Source organism: Hypanus sabinus, chromosome 2 (assembly GCF_030144855.1).
Source record: "Hypanus sabinus isolate sHypSab1 chromosome 2, sHypSab1.hap1, whole genome shotgun sequence".
NCBI lineage: Eukaryota > Metazoa > Chordata > Chondrichthyes > Myliobatiformes > Dasyatidae > Hypanus > Hypanus sabinus.
This window is the reverse complement of record NC_082707.1, coordinates 30,951,216-30,968,258: the sequence shown is the minus strand read 5'-3', so window position 1 is coordinate 30,968,258 and position 17,043 is coordinate 30,951,216. Positions and strand designations below refer to the sequence as shown.

The 17,043-nt window shown below is 38.3% G+C and overlaps 2 protein-coding genes across 8 annotated transcripts in view; one reads left to right on the top strand and one right to left on the bottom strand.

The window, feature by feature from the left end:
- LOC132407685 (thiamine transporter 2-like) overlaps positions 1–17,043 on the bottom strand; it is a 105,543-nt gene that overhangs the window by 63,977 nt on the left and 24,523 nt on the right. Inside the window, exon 6 of one of the 3 annotated variants that reach the window (XM_059994536.1) lies at positions 6,123–11,832. The exons of the other annotated variants lie outside the window; for them this stretch is intronic. Coding sequence (XP_059850519.1) covers positions 11,702–11,832 — 131 coding nt within the window. The 3' untranslated portion in view covers positions 6,123–11,701. Of the gene's footprint in view, positions 1–6,122; positions 11,833–17,043 lie in introns of those variants that run through there. 3 annotated transcript variants of the gene reach the window in all.
- The window catches only part of agfg1a (ArfGAP with FG repeats 1a), a 64,692-nt gene that overhangs the window by 46,371 nt on the left and 1,278 nt on the right, over positions 1–17,043 (top strand). For 3 of the 5 annotated variants that reach the window (XM_059994469.1, XM_059994503.1, XM_059994488.1), the window contains 3 exons: positions 6,029–6,112; positions 16,601–16,756; positions 16,846–16,931. In XM_059994469.1, coding sequence (XP_059850452.1) covers positions 6,029–6,112; positions 16,601–16,756; positions 16,846–16,931 — 326 coding nt within the window. The remainder of the gene's footprint in view (positions 1–6,028; positions 6,113–16,600; positions 16,757–16,845; positions 16,932–17,043) is intronic. The other 2 variants (XM_059994478.1, XM_059994494.1) reach the window with 1 other exon arrangement.

The window sequence follows — 17,043 nt, the reverse complement described above, 5'->3', positions numbered from 1 at the left end:
CAAATTTAATGGGTAAGCCAAGGGATAATTCGGTAAAAAATCACGTTAAAAATTCCTAACTTGTAAGTATCTTTTAAAAAAAGTGTATTATAACCATATAACAATCACAGCACGGAAACAGGCCATCTCGGCCCTCCTAGTCCATGCTGAACTCTTAATCTCACCTAGTCCCACCTACCCGCACTCAGCCCATAACCCTCCACTCCTTTCCTGTCCATATACCTATCCAATTTTACCTTAAATGACACAACTGAACTGGCCTCTACTACTTCTACAGGAAGCTCATTCCACACAGCTATCATTCTCTGAGTAAAGAAATACCCCCTCGTGTTTCCCTTAAACTTCTGCCCCCTAACTCTCAAATCATGTCCTCTCGTTTGAATCTCCCCTACTCTCAATGGAAACAGCCTATTCACGTCAACTCTATCTATCCCTCTCAAAATTTTAAATACCTCGATCAAATCCCCCCTCAACCTTCTACGCTCCAATGAATAGAGACCTAACTTGTTCATCCTTTCTCTGTAACTTAAGTGCTGAAACCCAGGTAACATCCTAGTAAATCGTCTCTGCACTCTCTCTAATTTATTGATATCTTTCCTATAATTCGGTGACCAGAACCGTACATAATATTCCAAATTTGGCCTTACCAATGCCTTGTACAATTTTAACATTACATTCCAACTTCTGTACTCAATGCTTTGATATTTATCCATTAACTGAGAAAAAGACATTAAACAATCCTCTGAAAACAAATCTAAAAAAGTTTTTATTCCCTTAGTTTTCCATGTTAAAAAAGCCTTATTCAGAGTTGATGGTTTAAAGAAAAAATTAGAATGGATATTACTAGAGAGTAGAAAATTATTTAATTCAAAAAAATCTACGAAACTGAAACCAGATTTTTAAAGTACGTTTAACAGTAGGATTGAGAGCTTGTCTACCTATTCTGGAGAGGGAGAAAGGAAGGGGAGCTCCTAATAAAGAAGCTAAAGAAAGCCCCCTTACTGAATTCTCCTCCAGATGTAACCATGAAGGGCAATTCTGGTTATCTATACCATGAATCTAGAAAGTGATATAATGAATATTAATTGCCCAATAATAAAATCTAAAGTTTGGTAGAGCCAGTCCTCCATCTTTTTTTGATTCTTGCAATAAAAGTTTATTCACTCTAGAGCTTTTATTATTCCAAATGTAAGACAAAAGCATAGAATCTATTTTATCAAAAAATATTTTCAGAACAAAAGAAGGAACTGCTTGAAATGTATATAAAATTTTCAGTAAAATAATCATTTTTATAGCATTTATTCGACCAATCAATGACATCAACATAGGCAACCATTTAGAAAGTGCTTGTTGAGTATATTCTATTAGAGGGGAAAAATTATACTTATATAGGTCTTTAAAATTTTTAGTAATTTTAATACCAAGATAAGTGAAATAGTTATTAATAGGAAATAATTCTCTTTTATGTAAGTTAAGTTTATATCCAGAGAAAATACTAAATTCCATAAATATAGATAACGTAAAAGGAACAGATTTCCTAGGGTCTGAAATGTAAAACTAATAAATCATCCGCATATAACAAAACCTTATGTAATTTATCCCCTCTTTTAATACCCTGCACAAACTTAGAATCCCTAAGAGCAATGGGGGAGGGGGAGGTTCCTGTGGCCTCATGGGTTTCCTCCAGGTATTTTGGTTTCTTCTGGCATCCCAAAGATTTGAGGTTGGTCTGCTAATTAGTCACTTTAAATTTCTCCTAGTGTATGTGGGTGGTAAAGTTGATAAGATTGTGGGGGGAAATGGTGCAAAGGAAAATAGGAATGGGATTGTTTTTATTTTTGTATTTATTTAGAGACAGACCCTTCTGGCCCTTCAAGCTGCTCTGCTCAGCAATCCCCCAACTTAATCCTAGCCTAATCACGGGACAATTTACAGTGACCAATTTTCCTACCAACTGGTACATTTTTGGACTGTGGGAGGAAACTGGAACACCCAGAGGAAACCCACATGGTCATGGGGAGAATGTACAAACTCCTTGCAGGCAATGGTGGGAATTGAACCCAGGTCACTGGTACTGTAAAGCGTTGTGCTAACCACTGCACTATCATGCTGCCCATGTGGGTTGGCATAGACTTGATGGCTGAATGACTTTTTTAAGAGGGGAAAAATGGAAATATTGCAAGTCTTTTTGTAATTAAACAAATATTCTAAATTTCAGATTTGCTTATATGTGATAAAATGCCATCTGTATTGTTAGCTGGCCTACTTTCAATGAGAGAAAATAAAAAGCACCGAACCTTTCACCATTTATTCTCCCAATTGTTTTGATATATTCTTACCGCAACCTTTACTGATCAGCAAGTGATTTCATATCAAATAATTGTACCAAATATATTAAATAAGATCCTTGCAGGAAGACAAAAGTTATTATACTTTTATATCTGTTACTTTCTGTAAAACCAGCTTAAGCAGCAGCTAATGAAATCAAAGATCTGTCAGTTTCAGGTAACCTGTTCTCTCCCTGCCTCCCTCCCCCCACAGTTCTTTCCTTTTGATTCACCCACATCCTCCCACACACTCTAGTCTTCTCAAAACTTCCCCAGCCTCCTGTTACCCAGTTTGTTTCCCCTCCCCTATCCTTGTTTTGCGTCTACCTTTCACCACACGCTCAACTCTCTCGGTGCTCTATCCTTCCCACCTGCCCTTCATTCTTCCCATATCTGATTCCACTCGTGTCAAATTCCATAACTTGCGGCCTTTTGTTGTCTCCACGGATTACCTTTCAGCTGCTGTTGGTATGTCTATTCCTCTCTTCCTCCAGCAGCTGCCCATCAACTCTTCCTCACCTGAATCCACCCATCACCTGCAACTCTGTCCTCGCCCCTCTCTCTCACCTCTTTATACTGGTTCTCTCTCCCTGTACTCCCAGTGCTGATACAGGGTCTTGACCTGAAATGTTGACAATTCTGTTGTCTCTAGAGCTGCTGTTTGATCCTCTGAATTCCTCTAGCAGCTTGTTTATTCCTCCAGATGCGGGATCTTGTGTTGCAGCAACTACCTCAGCCGATTGAATTGTGGTAGTAATATATTTCTCAGTTCATCAGTATTTGCAATCATACGAACATGTGAATTAAGGACAGGAGTAGACCACTTGACCTCTTAAACCTGTTTCTCCATTCATTAAGATCATGGCTAAACTGATATGGTAATCAACTACAACATCCTACCAACTCCCAGAGCTATCCTACAAACTCTCCCCAAATGAATTTCAACAGATTCACAATCCTGTGAGAGGAAAATAAAGTTCATCTTGGATGATCCCCCTTATTTTCAAACTGTGGCCTTCTGCTCCAGAATCCACATGAGAGAACATCCTGTCCACATCCACCCTGTTAAAGACCCTTCAGAAACTTGAGTTGCCTCTCATCCTTCTAAACTCCAGCTAATTTGAGACTAGCTTGACCACCCTTTTTTTCATACCAAAGTGTCAAATCAGATAAATCTCTGAACTGCTTCCTATTTATCAACATCTTTGCATAAATAAGGAGACCAATGTTGTACCAGTACTCTAACTATAGTTGCACCCATATCCTATAAACTGAACTACAGCCTCCCTGAATTTTAGTATTCCATTGTCCTTGTCAGAAATTATAACATCTTATTAGCTTTCTTAGCTATTTGTACTTGCAACATGACACCCAAAACAGTTTACACCTCAAAGCTCTCACATCGCTTATCAATTAAGTACATTTTTTATCTGTCAAAATGGTTAAATTTTTCCCCATGTTACATTTTACTTGCCAAGTCCTTGTCTGACTCGACCTCAAAATAGAGGGGCATCCATAACATATAGGTGCAGAATTAGCCATTTGACCCATCAAGTCTACTCTGCCATTTCATCATGGCTGATCTAATTTTCCTCTTTGCTCCAATCTTCTAATTTCTCCCTGTATCCCTTCATGCCCTGAACAATCAAGAAACTATCAACCTCTCCTTAAATATACATAAAGGTTTGGCCTCCGCAGCTGCCTGTGGCAAAGAATTCCACAGATTCACCACTTCCTGCCTAAAGATATTCCTCCTTGTCTTCCTTCTAAAAGGATGCCCCTCTATTCTGAGGCTGTGTCCTCTGGTCTTAGACTCTTTCTCTTCTCTTCCCCCACCCCATAGGAAACATCCTTTCAGAACGGAGATGAGAAATTTTGCTCTTATATTTTATGGTCTTAACCATTCCATGATGCCTTTAGCCTCCTGACTTTTTCCTTGTGACTTGCTTTCCACACTAACTTTGTGTCCTTGTGAAATTTTAATGGCATTGTTCAATCAAATGCCTGTTGTTTTTCACTGTTAGTGAGCTAATCGTCTGTCTTTACCAGTAAACTATCTCCTACACTATTGCTTTTGTGGTTTCTTTTTACAATAGCCTTCAATATTGTATCTCATCAAGTGCTTTTTGCAAATACTCTAGCTCATCCTCAGTTCCCATTTATCCACAGCGTTCTTAAAGAACTCCAGTAAATCCAGAAATTCTAATGTGAATTCTCTTTCACTAAACCACATTGGCTTTGTATTATTGTATTACATTTTTCAAAGGTCTTGCAGTAATGTCGTAATAGCTTTTAACAGTTTTCCTACTCTTGCCCTGTAGTTTCCTTTGTCTTTCATCCTTCTTAACTAAAAGAGTTCCATTAGATATTTTCCAATCTAATAGAACCTCCCCTATATCTGGGGAATTCTCTTAAATAAAAACAAACACTTGAACTTGCTCCTAACCTTTTCCGATAATTGACTCCAACATTTTCCCAACCACTGAAGTCAGGCTAACTGGTCTATAATTTCCTTTGTGCTGCCTTCCACCTTTTTTAAAGAGTGGAGTGACATTTGCAATTTTCAGTCCTGTGGCACCATGCCAGAGTCCGATGATTTTTGAAAGATCATTTCTAATGCTGCCTCTTTCAGAATCCTAGGCTGCAGTTCATCTGGGCCAGGTGCCTTAAGTACCTTTAGGTATTTCAGCTTTTTGAGCACCTCTCTCTTGTAACAGTAACTGTGCCCACTTCTGATCCTTCACACACTACAACATTAGGCAGTGTCTTCCACAGTGAAGACTGACACAAAATACTCATTTAGTTCATCAGCCATCTCCTTGTATCTTTATTATTTCTCCTGCCTCATTTTCTAGTGGTCCTATATACACTCTCATTTATTTTTAACATACTTGAAAAAAACTTTTACTATCCACTTTGATATTATTTGCTAGCTTGCTTTCATATTTCATCTTTTCCCTTCTAATTATTTTTTTAGTTGCTCTCTGTAGGTTTTTAAAAACTTGTCTTCCCACTAATTTTTGCTTTGTTGTATGCCTTTTCTTTTGCTTTTACAGTAGCTTTAAATTCCCTTGTCAGCCACGGCTGTACTATTTTACCATTTGAGTACATTTTTTTAATACAAGCTGATGTTGAAGTATTGATTGATGGAGAACTATTAAAGTGGAGTCACTTCATGTTGCAGACCTCTACACTGACCCTTAAATGGAGACATGAGAGACTGCAGATTCCAGGGCAATGATACAGGACAATTTCAGCAGGTCAGGCAGTATCTGTAGGCAGTCAACAGCTCCGGTTAAGGGGTCTCAGCCCAAAATGTCAACTGTCCACTGCCCTTAAATGCTTGATATGCATTTTACCATAAATAGAAGTGGTATAGGTAAAACTTGTTGGCAAGTTTGCCTATTTTACATTATTGTTTTTGAAAAAATTGTGGAGTTGTTTACAAATCATGGGTAAGCAGGAATTTACTCTGCCCACTTACAAAAAAAAATTGACCTAGTTAAATTTTATCACCCCATTGATAGGATTTTTAAGGTAAGATTGAAGTGTGAAGAGCTCTGTTATAATACAGCACCACAATTACATGCAAGTTTGCTTGTCACTGGCTTAATAGCAAAATGAGCAGTTGTCCTTTTTTTTGTGATCTGTCATCTTAAATAATTAACTCTAGTGGGTCTTTCCTTGTTTTGCCTTTCCAGCAGCAACCAATCCGTTTGTAAGTGCTCCTGTTCTGCCACCGACTGCTGCCACAAACCCGTTCCAGGCTAACGGCAGAACTGCAGGTATGGACGATGAACCTTGGTGAGGTCTGACAGAAACCATTAGTGTTCATGGTGTGACGTGAATGTATCAGTAACCTCTGAAGTCCCTGCTCATCCAGGTTCGGTACAGGTCAATGGAAGCTGGTTGTCGGCAATTCAAACTAAATTTATTATCAAAGTACGTATATGTCACTATGTTCAAAAGTGAGATTCATTTTTCTGGCAGGCATTTATAATAGATCAAAGAAATGCAATAGAACTAATGAAAAGCTATACTTAAAAACTGACAAGCAGCCTATGTGGAAAAGACAAATTGCAAATACAATAGTAATATTAAATAACTCAGTAAATAATACTGAAACATGAGTTGTAAAGTGCTTGAAAGTGAATCCATAGGATGTCAAATCAGTTCAGTGTAGAGGTGGGTGAGGTTCTTCAAACTCGTTCAGGAGCCTGATGGTTGAAGAGTAGTAAGTGTTCCTGAACCTGATGGTGTGGGACCTAAGGCTGCTGTATCACCTTCCTGATGACAGCAGCAAGATGAGAGCTTAGCCTGGATGGTAGGGGCTGATGGCGAGTGCTGCTTTCATGTGACAGTGCTCCTTGTAGGTGTTGACAGTGGTGGGGGGGGGGGGGGGGCCCTTTTCCTGTGATAGACTGGGCCGTATCCATCACTTTCTGTAGGCTTTTCCATTCTTGGTATTTCCATCCCAGACCATGATACAACCAGTTGTTATACTCTCTACTGTGTATCTATAGAAGTATGTCAAAGTCAGGTGAGTGGATTTAGGATGGAGATGAGGAACTGCATTTCCCAGAGGGTGGTGAATCTGTGCAATTCTCTGCCAAATGAAGCAGTGGAGGCTACCTCAGTAAATATATTTAAGACAAGGTTGGATAGATTTTTGCACAGTAAGGGAATTGAGGGTTATGGGGAAAAGGTAGGTAGGTGGAGCTGAGTCCATGGTCAGATCAGCCATGATCTTACTGAATGGTGGGTGGCCTACTCCTGTTCCTGTTTCTTATGTTCTTGTGTTCTTAGAAGACGTGCCGAAGTCCAGTTTACAATTCAAATTGTAAATCAGAAATTCTTAATGAGAAGAAACTAACCGTTCATGCTGATTGTCAGTGGAAGCACATTACTTATTCATAAAGTTTAGCTGCTGAATTCAAATTGATTTATGTAAACTAAAGATCCCACTATTTTGTCAGTTAAGTAGATACAATGGCCTTGATCTTTGATTTGGATCTGACATAAACAATAGTGATAATTCTACCTACCTCTTAGGTTGAAACTCTGTCTAGGCAGCAGTATTTCTTTCAGTGAACCATCAGTCTGTACTGTTACCAGATCACTGCAGAGTTGTGAGGAACCAAATACTGCAGATTAATCTGTATTTTATTTCAGGTCTGGCCTTGACCTAATTTTTGTAAGTTGAAATGTGCATTCAACTGAAACAGCTAAAATTGGCTTGTAAGCTCTGAATATCAGTATTGTATGGTGAAGTACCCAGAATGAGAATGAAGGCTGATAGTTTAAAGGGGGGGGCGAGAAAGAATTTGATTTGAAAAGTGAAAACTGATTTCCTCAAACATATCTAGTGGATTGAGTGAACTTTGTTTTTAGAATTTTTTGTTTTCAAGTTCCATTCTTTAAAATATTGGCATGGTGTAAAGCTCAGTGCAACTATTATTACCTGACATTGAGTTGTTTCATTGTTCTGGTAAAGATGATCCTGCAGCTGTTCAGTGCTGCCATAATGAAAGAATGGTGATGTAATTCTGAGTCAGGATCAGATGATATGTGGTGATGGTGCCTGTCAAGGAACCTATGGGGAGGTTGTAATTCCAAGTGTCTGCATTTCTCATAGGTTGTGAGCATGGTTGCATTTCTCAAAGACTTAAGTTTATGAAGTGGTGGCAAAATTGGAAAGAGGATGTAAATTGAGTGGTAAATTTCTCAATGTTGACACGATAGAGAGGTTAAAAGCTGCAAGAAATCCAGTGTGGATGTCAGCAATATGTCAAACAATATGGTAATTAAGAGTTAGACAGACACTTGGAGTGGGACACCTGTTATTAGCTTACTGGGATGGTCAAATGGGCGGAATATTTTTCTCTAATACAGAATTTCATTGTCCTGGTGCTGAAGTCATTAGGTCCAGATCTTTTAAAGAATAAAAGTATGCAGGATAGTGACAGAAAGTGGTGAAAAAGCGTGCAATCTTCAAAGAGGCCATCAATTACTAATTCAGAAGTTCTTGAACCATACTGAACACAAGATTGTTGTGTTGTATTTAGTACTGTCCACTTGGACTGTTTCACATGGGTGGAACTGCATGTTTGACTGTTACTGTGTTCTAAAAATTTTTCTATTGGATAAAAGTTGGGGCCATGTCCATCAACTTCAGAAGATTAACCACTGGACCAACAAGAAGAGCTCTGGTTGTGAAAAGAATTTTGAAAATTAATTTTCTGGCTTTTTTTACTTGAACTTTTTTTTTACTAACTTTGAAACCCATATCCCTTCCCCCCCCCCCACCCTCCCAAAAGAAAAGTTGCTTCACTTCCTTTGGTGTCTTTGTCTCTGTATCAGCTTCTTTACTCAAAATTTCATCTTTGCCCATTATACTTCAACCATTGCACTGCCCTGGGGTTCTCTGAGACTTTAGCATATCAAGTACGTGAAAGGTTAAACCTTTTGATGTGAAGTTAGACACCAGTTATCGGCCTGCATTTAAAAATAAATATAGATCCCAGGTGAGTTGTCATCTTGCATTTAAAAACAATCCACATGAGTTCATAGTTTGATCTTTGCTCAGTGGTAATTAAAACTTGCATTTTCAGATGATTCAGAATCAGGTTTAATATCACTGGCATATGTCATGAAATTTGTTAATTTAGTGTCAGCAGAACAATGTAATACATGATATAGAATAGTATGGCATTGTTATCCCTGATGATAACAATGAGAAGAGGGTATGTCATGGGTGATGGGGGTCCTTAATGATTTTCCATATATGGGTTTTTAAAGGAAGGATGAAATATGTGAAGCCTGAAACTGCTTTACATTAGGAAGTTATGAGTGAGGGGAGGACTATATCAAGTTTTGCATTTGTTTCCGTTTATTTAGGATCATTGTTGAGTGAGTACTATTAGCACAGAATTTATTGATGCCAAGTGATGCACTAGAAGCAATGGACTGTAAAAGAAGTCCCTCTGTTGCTATACTGAAAACACTGAACCAGAGTTTATCATATCTCTGCGACTTTCATATTAAATGTTGAACGTGGTTGCTCGTTGACTAGACTGTTGAAGTGAAACCTGATCCAACGATTTGTGCAGCCATTGGGTGTTGATGACCAGTGTGAATTTTGCCTGGTCTCCTTTAGTCCAGACCAGGTCAGCCAGCCATTGTGGAGCACACAACAAAGTTCAGATTTTTGTTGTAGACAGTGAATGCATTAACATTGCCATTTTCCCTGTTACTGAGCATTGTAGTTAAAGGTTTTTAGTAACATTTGGTTTAAGGTCACTTTCATAGACTCATGGCAGTCAAATGTTTAATTATCATGAACTGCCATAAAACTATTGCTTGCGATTATACTGCATCCCTTCACAACATCATGAATAGCCAAGCCACAATCTTTAATCATCCTCCGAAACTTGTGCCATCTCCAAAGGGATCCTATCACTAGACATATCTTTACCTCCCATCCACCCTCTCCATCTTCCTCCTGGAGCTTATCCATGTAAGCAGCCAAGGTGCTACACCTGACCAGTGCTCTTTAGTTCTCTTAAATCTTTTGTATATGAAGAATATCTGATATCACAAAATTATATAAACTTTCTTCCCCTTTAAATTTGGGTATACCCCAGTGCCACTGACAACAGATAAGAAACTTAGTTAAGATATCATTGCCATTGTTATCACTGATCATCACTATTTGTTATAAAATAAAAAACCTGTGCTACCTGTTATATGTGTTTGATTGGGAAGAGTGAACCCTCTGGGTTCCTGAAGCACGACAGTTGTTAAACTCACTCCTTACTAGCTTTCAATTTTCCACTCGCTCATCTTGTTTTGAACGACTATTTTGTTTTTTATTTGACTATTACTCATTTCCCATAGACGGCGCAGTGGCACAAATAGCCTTGAGAGCTGCCTGAGTTCACACACTCTGCCTGTGAGCTTTTGGGTTTCCTTCAGGTGCCAGGATAGTGCAGTAGCCCAGCACATCACACAATCTTCCATCCTTGGCCTCACTTTACACCGCACGCTGTCAGAGCAGTGCTGCCAGGATAATCAAGGACACGACCCACCCAGCCAACACTCTTTTTGTCCCTCTTCCCTCTGGGAGAAGGTTCAGGAGCTTGACGATTCATATGGCCAGATTTGGGAACAGCTGAATGCTGAATGGATCCTGACCCGGATCCAGGCCGTACCTTTCAAATATCCGGACCTAACTAGCACTACCTTACTTTCCCTTTTCTATTTCTAATTGTGATTTATAATTTAAATTTTTTATTATATTTACTTGGATTTGTACTTCAGCGAGTTTGAACCGCAGAATCAAATATCGCTGTGATGATTGTACGTTCTAGTATCAGTTGTTTGGTGACAATAAAGTGAAGTAGTGTAGCGGTTAGCACAATATCTCTACAGCGCCAGTGATTACCAGTCTGGGTTCAACTCCCACTGCTGTCTCTAAGGAGTCTGTATGTTCTCCCTGTGATCATGTTTCCTCTGGGTGCTGCAGTTTGTCCCACATTCCAAAGACTTACAGCTTAGAGTTAGTTGAACGCATTCTATGTTGGCCTGGAAGCATGACAACACTTGCTGCTTGCCTCTCAACATAGTTCTCGTTCAAATTATGCATTTCACTGTTTCGATGTACATGTGACAAATAAAGCTAATCTTTATTCCATTTTCTTGCCATGTCCTCCCATTGGTAGGTTTATTTCCACAGTAAATTGCCTCTAGTGTTTCAGTGATTAGTGCAGTCTGATTGGAGCTGATGAAAGTATGGCGAGAAGAAACATTGGGATTGATATAGGATTAGAGACTTTGGTGATTGGTGGTCAGCACATACACTGGGTCAAAGGACTTGCTTCTGTATGGCCTGTTTCTATGATCCTAAGGCTCAATAACATTATCTAATGACTAGTCAGCAACCAAAGTAGATGTTACTTCGTGGAAAACACAAAATGCTTTAGGAACTCAACAGCCCAGGTAGCATCTAAGGAAAAGAGTAAATAGTTGATGTTTCGGGCTGACACTGTTCATCAGGACGTGTTGTATTCGTCCTTGGTTTGAGTAGTGATGACACAGGAAGCAGTGATTACTCAGTCCTGCATGTTGAAAATGGTAGTAAGCAATCTCCGTGATTGTTGTTTAATGCCAATTAACTTTAAACTAATTTTAGATACCTGAAGAATATGTATATGTCTTTACGTTTGACTTTAAGTAATTTATGCAATATAGAGGGAATATAGATGCAATATAGAGGGAAAACAGTCGTAGATGAGTGTGCCCCACAAAACCAGTTCTGTCCTGGTTCCAGCACATAAGTGTAATTATGAAGAAAGCACAGCAGTGCCTCTACTTCCTTAGGAGTTTGTGAAGATTCGGCATGACATCTGGAACTTTGACAAACTTCTGTAGATATGTAGTGGAGAGCATATTGACTGGTTGCAGCACAGCCTGGTATGGGAACGCCAATGTCTTTGAAAGGAATGTCCTACAAAAAATTGAATTGAATTGAATGATCTTTATTGTCATTATACATAGGTACAATGAAACTCTGTTTGGCTTCCTCTCAGGCAATCAAACAAAGTGGTAGATAAAAACAAGACAGTAATAGAAAAACGGTACTAAATAGATAAGTAGCATAAAATAAGTTACAGCAGTACCAGAATGTCACAGTAATGCACAAAGTGCCCTTAGTGCAAGTATTTGAGTCCTTGTGTGTGCTCACAGTTTCAGTCATTGTATTTTATTCAGTCAAAAAAGTAGTGGGTACAGCCCTGTCCATCCTGGGTAAAGCCCTCCTCACCATTCGGCACATCTACACAGAGTGTTGTTGCAGGAAAATAGCATCCATCATCAAAGACCCCTTCTCTCCACCACCACCACCACCCTGGATATGATCTCTTCTCACTGCTGCCATCAAGATGAAGATACAGGAGCCTCAGGACTCACACCACCAGGTTCATGAACAGCCTTAACCAGCAGGCTCTTGAACCAGTGTGGAGAACTTCACTTCTTCACTTGCCCCATCATTGAACTGTTCCCACAATCTGAGGACTTGCTTTCAACCACTCAACTCATGATATATATATGTGTGTGTGTGTGTGTGTGTGTGTGTATGTATATATACATACACGCACACAATTTAGTTTGAACTTTTAATTGGCCCAAATGTGGGACTTGAAATGCATACAGAGCAGACCAGGTATGAGCAGTAGGCTTATTCCCTTAAAATAAATAAAAAGGTAACACATGATATAATTCAGCTTTTATTTGATTTTTGTTAATTGATGTAGCCATTTTAGTCTATGATTTTTTTTTCACATGATTTCCACATTGAGTGAAAGGTGAGATTTGAATTTTCCATTCTTAAAATAAGTAGTCTGAGGCACTTACATTGCACTATTAGATTAGACTTCAGGACAAACAAATGACTTAAATCTTTTTGAAAAAGTTTGAAATGCACTGCTCTAAAAACAACATTGACAGATTTTAATCTTTATTTGATAATTTGTGTTCATGCTTTATTATGTAGTAAATATTTTTTGTAATTTATTTTTTATTGGAGTTCATCATTAAACAAACATTTCCATAAGATGTATATCAGACATTGTACATATATCATATAATCAGATATGTCACAAATTTCCACATAATATTTATCTGAGGTATACACTTATAGAAAAGAGAGGAAAGAGAGAACAAGCGAAAGGAGAAAACTATGTACAAGTAGGGAGTGATCTTTTTTTTTTAACATATTCATTGATTTGTGAGAATAAAATCAGGCCTATGAGGCATTATGTATTTAAACCATTTTTCCCAGTATGAATCAAATTGTTCTAACTTATGATTAGCAGATGGCTGTTATCTTCTCCATTTTATAAATGACCATTGTAATGTCCATCCATGAATTTAAGGTTAGGCTCTCCTGTGGTAACTATTTCCTAGTAAGAGTCTTTTTACCAGCCACCAGCAGTATATTCATTAAATATTTATCTCTTTTCAACCATTCTTGAGGTATATACCCAAAATATATGGTCTTACTTTCTAAGGGTATTTCACATTTAAAGATGTAGGGCATTGTGTATCCCACTCCAATAGACTTTGATAACAGGGCATTCCCAGAAAATATGATAATGGTTTGCATTTTGATTTCCACAATTTCTCCAGCAAACAGGGAGGCTACTATCATAATGGGATTTCTGAGAGGGTGTAACAAAATATCAAGTTTTTCCATCCAAACTCCCTCCATTTCTGTGAATTGGTACACTTCCATTGATACCTCCATATTATTGTCCAGTCTTCCTCAGATATAATTATCCCTCTTTCCTTCTCGCATTTTGTTTTAATGTATGAAATCGAATGTGTTTTAATATTTGACAAACCCTTATACACGCTTGAAATGATTCTACTACCGTTACCTGAATTATATGCTTTCTCTATCAAACATGTACTTGCCTCGGTTACATTTTTAACCGTCCTATTAACATACTGTCGCAGCTGTAAATACTGATAAAAGTCTTGTTCTTCTTATAAGTGTTTCTCTTTAAGCATTTCAAAACTGAACAGTGTTCCTTCTTTCATTATGTTGCAAAGAACTGTTATTCCTTTAGCTGTCCAGTCCTTAAATCTAGCATCCAGTTTATTCGGCGTAAAATCCAAGTCATAGACACACCATTTAAGAATTTCAATATCTCCCTCTACTTTATATTCTTTTATAATAGTTTTCAGTATTTTAAGAGTCCATTTCACCCATGGATTATCAGTAGTATTTATGCACCTTTGTAGGTTGTTCTCAGCCGAAGTTGCCTGTATGGGGATGGGAAGTACCCACTCCTCAATGTTTTTCCATTGAGCGTCATATGATGGGTTGCACCAACATATCACAGCTCTCAACTGTGCTGCAAAATAATAATCTCTAAGAGAAGGTAGGCCCCCTCCCCGCTTTTCCTTGGCTAATTGCATAGTTTTGAGACGAACTCTGGGTCTTTTACCCTGCCAAATATATCTTGGTAACATCTTGTTCCATTCGTTGAATGGATTTTGATTAAACTCTATTGGTAGGGTTTGAAAGAGATGTAATAGTCTGGGCAGTATATTCATTTTAATAGATTCAAACCTTGAACTGAAACTAAAAAAAGGAATTGGGTTCCATTTTGTTATATAGGCTAATAATTCCATCCTGATAATTTTACCATATCTTTTGGCATAACGATGCCCAAATATTTGAAAGACTTTGTTTGCCCATGCCCGGGGATGTCTACTTTCAATTTCTCTTGGTGGGCTATAGTTATATGAAAGTAATTGGGTTTTATCTATGTTGATCTTATACCCTGATAATTGACCATATTGTTCAAAGGATTGCATCAACTTAGGTAAAAAGTATGTTGGTTGCCCTAGATAGATCAAAATATCATCTGCGTAACAAGCCAATTTATGCTCTGTCCCTTTAATAGTAATTCCCCTGATATCTTCATTTTGTCTGATGTATTGAGCTAATGGTTCCAGATATAATGTGAAGAGTAGCGGTGACCATGCACAACCCTGTCTCGTGCCCCTTTCTAGGGTAAGATGATATCGATTATCTAATTTATCAAATTTATCAAATATATTTATCAAATGATAAATATCGATTGATTTTAATCCTAGCAGTAGGGTTGTCATATAGTGCCTGTATAGTTTTAATAATTGTGTCATGGAAACCAAATCTATGTAAAACTCTGTAAAGAAAATTCCAATTAAACGAATCAAATGCCTTTTCAGCATCCATGCTTATCACTATTGCTTCAGTTTTATTTTTTTGTATATGATTCATAATGTGAAGTGTCCTTCGTATATTGTCTTGTGTTTGGCTTTGTTGTATAAAACCTGTTTGATCGTTATGTATCTGTATAGATAGAAACTGTTCTAATTGGCCATGATGGAGGTAAATAATCTATAATCTACATTAAGAACGGATATTGGTCTAAATGACTCACATTCCATTTTATCCTTGCCTTCTTTTGGTATAGCTGAGATTGTCGCTTCCTTCCAGCTGGGTGGCATTTGTAGCTTTTTTAGAGCCCATTTCAGCGTGGGGAGTAAAACAGGAATTAACTCATTTTTAAATTCTTTGTACCACTCTGCTGTATACCCATCTGATCCTGGTGACTTGCTTAATTTAAGCTTACTAATTGCAGCTTTTAATTCTATGTAGTAAATATTTAAAATATTTTTACTAATGTATAGTTTGCAGACAGCAATGAATTACTGTCTGTCTGTCTCATGAGGAACTGTAAGTATGAGCCTAATTTCTCCAGGTCTGCCAGTGGCCAGTTGCTGACGGAACCACAGCAAACCTAAATGTCAAAGACCTGTCAGAGCCACGTGCAGTATAGTGCAGTCACATGGGGTGGAGGCGGGGGGAACCAGAAGTACTACTACAGTGAAACAGCTGAGCGAACTTTGACAGCCATCTGAGCCATGCCCTTAATCTTTCTCACTGACAAACTTGTCCAGAATACTCTGAAGCATTCACAGAAATGTTAAGAATCAATCAATGCCATCTGGAAAAAGGTACAGGAGCCTCAGGACTCATGCCACCAAATTCAGGAACCGTTATTATTCTGACAACCTATGGACTCACTTTCAAGGACTCTTCATCTTATGCTCTCCATTTTTATCCCTTATTTATTATTATTATTTTATTTTCAGTTTTTTGTCTTTTGCACACTGTTTTATGGATTCTGTTATGATTATTGGATGTATTAAGTATAGCTGCAAGTAAATGAATCTCAAGGTTGTAGATGGTGACATATGACAGACCCTATGGGATGGACTATGGGGAAGATATGTGGTGGGGGGGGGGGGGGGACTATCGAAACTATTGCCCTTTTCACTTAGAGGCTCCATGCTTCTGCACATCTGGTCTGACAGCTTCAGCTGGCAAATTCTGCAGCAAAGTGCTGGGGAATTTCAGCAAGTTTGTTTTCCTGTGAGGATCCCAGCATCTTAATGGATATGGGGAAAGCTCCAGAATGCTTAACAGATGTGGGACTGCCGAACTTAGTGGGACTTGTGTGGGAAAATGTTGCCAATCGGCTCTGTTGTTGGCGCTTCTGGACAATTTCTACCCAGTTGTGTTGCAGTGGTTATATCATTATCCAGACTTGTTCACTACAGTGTGATTGCAATCCCTGTGTACAGCAAAAGACCACAATGCTTTAAAAGAGTGTTTTAAACTTTTAGTTCATTTTCTTTGTATTCTCTTTGTGTAATAGTGAGCTTTGGAACAGCATCGATGAGCATGCCTACTCTGTTTGCTAGCCCCGCCGGTTATACTCTTCCCACCAGTTTCAGTGGTGGCTTTCAACAGCCTGTTTTATCTGCACCGGGGGCCTTTCCTCAGCATTCAGCCTTTCCACCACAATCTGCTGGTAAGACTTCTCATTAATCAACAGCTTCTAAATTTTTCTCTTGCAAGCTCCATTCACACCAAGTCTATTGCCTTCCTTTACCCCTCTAGGTGGAGGTTTTAGTTCATTTGGACAACAAAAGCCAATGGTTATGCCATATAGTCAACAAATGGGAGTGTCTACAAATCCATTTCTGGTAATATTTCAAAATATTTCAATTTTGTTTTCTATCTTAGTAAATGCCATTTAAAATGTTGGCTCCTAAAAATGTTATGGTCAGAATATGTGACTTTCAATGTGATTTTTAA